Source organism: Clinocottus analis, unplaced genomic scaffold, assembly GCF_023055335.1.
Source record: "Clinocottus analis isolate CAN_PGR_092001 unplaced genomic scaffold, fCliAna1.0.p SCAF_28, whole genome shotgun sequence".
Taxonomy (NCBI): Eukaryota; Metazoa; Chordata; class Actinopteri; order Perciformes; family Cottidae; genus Clinocottus; species Clinocottus analis.
In genome coordinates this window covers 100,924-107,500 of record NW_027176020.1, presented here as the reverse complement: position 1 = coordinate 107,500, position 6,577 = coordinate 100,924, and the positions used below count along the sequence as shown (strand labels likewise).

At 46.8% G+C, this 6,577-nt stretch overlaps 1 protein-coding gene across 1 annotated transcript; it reads left to right on the top strand.

Annotated features, from left to right (window-relative positions):
- Positions 1–2,832: 2,832 nt before the first annotated feature.
- Positions 2,833–6,360, top strand: misp (mitotic spindle positioning). Its single transcript, XM_068593045.1, has 4 exons — positions 2,833–4,756; positions 5,251–5,441; positions 5,634–5,672; positions 5,774–6,360. Exons 1-4 carry the CDS (start codon positions 2,848–2,850, stop codon positions 5,861–5,863), a joined length of 2,229 nt encoding a protein of 742 aa, XP_068449146.1. The 5' UTR covers positions 2,833–2,847; the 3' UTR covers positions 5,864–6,360.
- Positions 6,361–6,577: the final 217 nt, after the last annotated feature.

Here is a 6,577-nt window from a genome sequence, read left to right as displayed (position 1 = left end):
TGAAGTTTGGTGTGGTTCATCCTGATGGGGGCGCTACAGGAGACGCTCCTGCCTGTCTGCTGCTTTATCAGCTGACTGCAGCAGGCAGACTGCAGGCGCAGCAGTTTATCTCCCTCAGACACACTGAACTCATGCTACGATGCTAATGCTAACATCTATGACTGAATATCGAAGTCGTTGAGACTTTTGATTGGCTCTTGAGTATTGTGCTCTCAGTCTGAAATCATATATATATATATATATATATATATATATATATATATATATATATATTTATATATATATATATTTATATATATACCTATCTACTGTATATATACATATCTCCTCTATATATATACCTATCTCCTGTGTATATACCTATATATATATATATATATATATATATATATATATATATATATATATATATATATATATATATACACCTATGTCCTGTGTATATGTGTATATACCTACATCCAGAATACCTATCTTCAGTATACATAAGTCTCAAGTTGCCGTAATGACCTCTCCTTCCTTTATGGGCTGTAAACGTTATCACTGATTGTTCAGCTCTGATAAACTTTATGGACATTCTTCACATTTATATCCCAGAAAACACACACAATACTTTCAGTCAACTACTGTACTATACATTTTGAGGTACTTCTATTTAAATGCTACTTCTATGCTACTTTATTCTTCTATGCTACTTTATTCTTCTACTGCTACTTTATTCTTCTATGCTACTTTATTCTTCTATGCTACTTTATTCTTCTACTGCTACTTTATTCTTCTATGCTACTTTATTCTTCTACTGCTACTTTATTCTTCTACTGCTACTTTATTCTTCTATGCTACTTTATTCTTCTACTGCTACTTTATTCTTCTATGCTACTTTATTCTTCTATGCTACTTTATTCTTCTATGCTACTTTATTCTTCTATGCTACTTTATTCTTCTATGCTACTTTATTCTTCTATGCTACTTTATTCTTCTACTGCTACTTTATTCTTCTATGCTACTTTATTCTTCTACTGCTACTTTACACTTCTATGCTACTTTATTCTTCTATGCTACTTTATTCTTCTACTGCTACTTTATTCTTCTACTGCTACTTTATTCTTCTATGCTACTTTATTCTTCTACTGCTACTTTATTCTTCTACTGCTACTTTATTCTTCTATGCTACTTTATTCTTCTATGCTACTTTACTCTTCTACTGCTACTTTATTCTTCTACTGCTACTTTATTCTTCTACTGCTACTTTATTCTTCTATGCTACTTTACACTTCTATGCTACTTTATTCTTCTATGCTACTTTATTCTTCTACTGCTACTTTACACTTCTATGCTACTTTATTCTTCTATGCTACTTTATTCTTCTACTGCTACTTTATTCTTCTACTGCTACTTTATTCTTCTATGCTACTTTATTCTTCTACTGCTACTTTATTCTTCTACTGCTACTTTATTCTTCTATGCTACTTTATTCTTCTATGCTACTTTACTCTTCTACTGCTACTTTATTCTTCTACTGCTACTTTATTCTTCTACTGCTACTTTATTCTTCTATGCTACTTTACACTTCTATGCTACTTTATTCTTCTATGCTACTTTATTCTTCTACTGCTACTTTATTCTTCTATGCTACTTTATTCTTCTACTGCTACTTTATTCTTCTACTGCTACTTTATACTTCCATGTTTCTTTATACTTCTACTGCCACTTTGTACTTCTATGCTACTTTATACTTTTATGTTTCTTTATACTTCTAATTTATACTTCCTTCTTTTTTTACTTATACACTATATCTGGGGCTGTAATGTGACACTGTTGTTTTTATCATAACTGACTTTATACTTGTACTTTAAACTTCTATACTACTTTATACTTGTGCTTTTTACTTCTATGCTGCTTTATACTTCCACATTATACTTCTACTGCTATTTCATACTTCCTTGTTTATTCTTAGACACTATACGTGTGGGCTGTAACCTGATGCTCTTGTTTCCATCATAATTGACCTTCCGTAGTAAATGTCTTCTCTGTTGTTTCAGAGACTCTCGTCACTGGACCGAACGGATGTTCTGACTCCACAGAGCTCCATTCAGTTTCTTTCTCCATCTGAACCTTCATCCCCTGAAGCCGCCCCTAAAGCCGCTCCTGCAGCCGCCCCTGCAGCCGCCCCTGAAGCCGCCCCTGAAGCCGCCTATGCAGCCACCACTGGAGCCGCCCCTGGAGCTGCCCCTGCAGCCGCCCCTGGAGCCGCTCCTGGAGCTGCCCCTGCAGCCGCCCCTGGAGCCGCTCCTGCAGCCGCCACTGGAGTCGCCCCTGAAGCCGCCTATGCAGCCGCCACTGGAGCCGCCCCTGGAGCTGCCCCTGCAGCCGCCCCTGGAGCCGCTCCTGCAGCCGCCACTGGAGTCGCCCCTGAAGCCGCCTATGCAGCCGTCACTGGAGCCGCCCCTGGAGCTGCCCCTGCAGCCGCCCCTGGAGCCGGCCCTGCAGCCGCCACTGGAGTCGCCCCCTGGAGCCGCCCCTGGAGCCACCCCTGCAGCCGCCTCTGGAGCCGCCCCTGCAGCCGCCCCTGCAGCCGCCACTGGAGTCGCCCCCTGGAGCCGCCACTGGAGCCGCCCCTGCAGCCGCCACTGGAGTCGCCCCCTGGAGCCGCCCCTGCAGCCGCCACTGGAGTCGCCCCCTGGAGCCGCCCCTGGAGCTGCCCCTGCAGCCGCCCCTGCAGCCGCCCCCTGGAGCCGCTCCTGCAGCCGCCCCCTGGAGCCGCCTCTGGAGCCGCCCCTGGAGCCGCCCCTGGAGCCGCCCCCTGGAGCCGCTCCTGGAGCCGCCCCTGCAGCCGCCCCTGCAGCCATGGACAGCATACCAAGGAACTGGGTACTGAAGCCTCTTTCCCCCCTCCTGCAATCCTCAGACCTGCGCACCATCGCCGGCCCGACACAGAGGAAATCCCCAGACCTAAGCGATCCGGTCTTCAGCTCCGACAGCATCACCGTCACTCATAATCATTCCTCAGTGGCGGTCTCCTCCCAGCAGGGTGACGGGTGCAGACACATTGTAGTTCAGGCTCGGCAGGTTGCCATGTCGCAGGATGGAGCGAGCGCCAGAGATGAGTGGTATCCCAGCAGCCCCAGCAGTCCCAGCAGCCCCAGCAGTCCCAGCAGCAGCTCGGGCTCTCACTGCGGTTTCTATTCTTTCGTGGAGGATCCAGAGAGTCCCGAGGCCGAGCTGAATGAAGCCTGGATGCTCTCACCGCAGCGACAGACTCAGCTGATGACCCTGAAGAAGGAGAAAGGATTCAAACTACAGACCTACACCAGCAGCAGGAAGCCAGAGAGTCTTTTTGCGGAGAGCGATGAAGACTCACAGTACAAAGTGGATCGGAGGAACGGCAACAAAGTCATCCGGGAGGAAGAGGACAACCATCTACGGAAGGAGATCATTTACAGCCAAGCCCCAAAGAAGAACCCAACATTTAAAGATCAGCTGAGTGCGCTGGAGGACCAGGACCTGAGCAGATCTACCAATAAACTAATAGAAGGTCTGAGTGTGAGTTACAGTACTGTCAGCTCCAGAGCAGAACCTCCCTTCCCTGCTGACCCCGTGACCGTTGACAAGGGGCAGATCAACTTCAGTGCTGCCCGCCAACAATTCCTGAAGATGGAGCAAGACCGGGTGACTGTCTTGTCCAGCCATCTAAGGTCCTCAAGATCACATCTGAACGTGTCTCTGCAGCCATATCCTGACGCGTCCTCGTCAGAGCAGGTTGAGACATACAACAGTTTCGAAGTGAGGGAAGATACAACAACGTTTATAACAAAGGAAGAAGATGAGATCTACCCAGAGAAGAAAGTGACGGTGTGGAGGGTCGAGGAGAGTCTCAGCCGCCAGAGCAGTGTGTTTGATGACCTGGACTCCGGCCTGGAGGAGCTGACTGTGGAGGTGAGCGGTGGCTACACCAGTGATGAAGGCCTGCTCTATGACAACACTCAGCAAGAGAACAGGAGCTGCAAGTCCACTAGTGACGATGAGACCCCAATCGAAAGGGAGATCCGGTTAGTTCAGGAACGTGAGGAGAACTTGCGACGCTCTCGAGGGCTGAAGCTCAGTGACAGCAGAGCAGAGATGATCCAGATCAAAACCAAACGTCTACAGTCGCCACTAAACCCTGTCAAAGCTAAAGAGAAGAACCGAGTGAGCTTCATCATACAGCGTGAGATCCAAAAGGAGAACCAGAGGAAGGAGAAGCCTAAGCAGCAGGAAGGGATCCTGGGACGATACAGTGCAGATCCTCTACCGGAGCTGGACCAGCAAGACAAGCATAAGAGGACCGAAGAAAGATCTCATTCTGAGTCTAGAGAAGCAGAAGTCTTCCCGTCTCCATGCTGTCCTCATCTACACCCCAAAGAAACCCAGAACATCAGCAGAAAGAGTTCAGCAGCTCCTTCCTTCTCTTTGAGGGGCTCACAGGATCCGAGAGGGTTCTGCCCGGAGCAAACAGCTTCTTCATCCTCCACACCGCCCCCTAGCCTTGGTACCACGTCTTGGTCCTGGAGGGAGAAACTGGAGTTAAATGGCCGACAGTCCAGAGGGAAAAGAGCTCCAGATTTCATCGAGAAGGAGATCGAGGAGGCCCTTAAGCGGGAACAGGAGCTGAGGGAGTCCAGAGAGGAACCCGATGGCCGGGTCTTCTCTCCAGCTCCTCTGGTGGAACAGGCAACCAAAGTGGCTGTCAGTCAGTTCTACCCACCTGCGAACACAGGTGTGTTGTCTTTACCGAGGCTGGATTACCATCTAGAAAACTGGGCATCTGCTCAGGGGACACAGACTTCTATGTAATCCAGACCTCTCGGTAATCCAGACCTCTAGATAACCCAGACCTCTAAGAAATTCAGACCTCTAGGTAATCCAGACCTCTAGGTAACCCAGACCTCGAGGTAACCCAGACCTCTAGGTAATCCAGACCTCTCGGTAATTCAAACCTCTGGGGGACTCAGACGTCTAGGTAATCCGAACCTCTTGGTAATCCAGACGTCTAGGTAATTCAAACCTCTAGGGGACTCAGACCTCGAGGTAATCCGAACCTCTAGGTAATCCAGACCTCTAGGTAATCCAGACCTCTAGGTAATTCACACATCTAGGGGACTCAGACCTCTCGGTAATCCAAACCTCTGGGGGACCCAGACCTTTAGGCCCACCACTGGGTTGATGATGTTGTTGATGATGTCATTGATGATGTCCTTCCTGTTGTTGCAGATCAACCCATCAAAGTGTCCCCTCCGTCTCCTCCCCCTTCCGTCCGTCTCCCCTCCATGTCCATCACGACTCAGTCCTGGTCTTCCTCACCTCCCTCCTCTTCCTCCCCTCCTCCTCTCAGAGGTCTATCGGAGACGCTGCTGCAGGACTTCAAGGAGAGACGAGTGAAAGTGAAGCTGGAGGAGAGCGTGGTGAGTCATCACGACCCGGCTTTTATTTTGAAGCTTTGGTGCTTCCTGTCTGTTGGAATCAGAAGGTTTAAAATGTGCTTTAAGACTTTAAGACATGATGTTTTTTTTATTATTGAGGATGAATTAAAACAAAACTAATTGATTTGTCCCGAAATTCTGATGTAAAAACTCATTCTGTTTTTCATTGTTCAGTACGCAGGAATTCAGCCGGTCGACGACGTGAATAACGAGGTACGACCCGAATGACATATTTCATACTTCATACAGCACTTTAACCAAGTGGCTGTTAACCGTCTCCTTGTCTCCTTGTCTCCTTGCCTTGCTGCCTTCAGGTTGTTGAGTCGACTCGAGTCATTCGACATAAAAACCAACGCGCTCTGCGTTGGGAAGCTGGAGTGTTCTCAAACCAGCAGGACCAGTGAGACCACCAGAACCAGTGAGACCACTAGAACCATAACCAGGTCCAAGACCAGTGAGAGCCCCAGGACCAGGTGCTGCACCGGTTCTGGTGGTCTCACTGGTTCTGGTGGTCTCACTGGGTCTGGTCCAGGACCTGCAGGACGACATGGTGACTACTCTGCTTCATCTCTTCACTAACAGGACTTTTCTCAGATTAAATTCAAATGGACCGTTCTGAAGAAGCGGCTCTCCTGATTGGTCGATTCTGCTCGTCCAATCAGCTGCTGCGCACAGCCTCACACAGAAGTTATGATTCATAAGGATGACGATGAGAGTGAAGAAGAGCAGTTTGATCACCTGACCCAGCAAAACAGTTTCTAATGATCTTACACTGTAAAGATGACAGAATACTACTCATGTCATAATATTAACAACAACAACAACAACAACAACAACAACAACAACAACAATAATAATAATAATAATAATAATAATAGGATCTGTTCAGATGTGGAAGAAGATGAAGAGATTTGTGGAATTTGAATTCTAAACCAATAAATTAAGTTCACAGTGAAAACGAATCAGCAGATTTTATTTGTGAAATGAAAAACATCTGAAAGTAAAGTTTAAAATGACTTTTGTTCAAAAACGACAAGAAGAAGAAGAAGAAGAAGAAGAAGGAGGAGAAGGCGAAGAGGAAGAAGAAGAAAAAGGAGAAGAGGAAGAAGAAGAAAAAG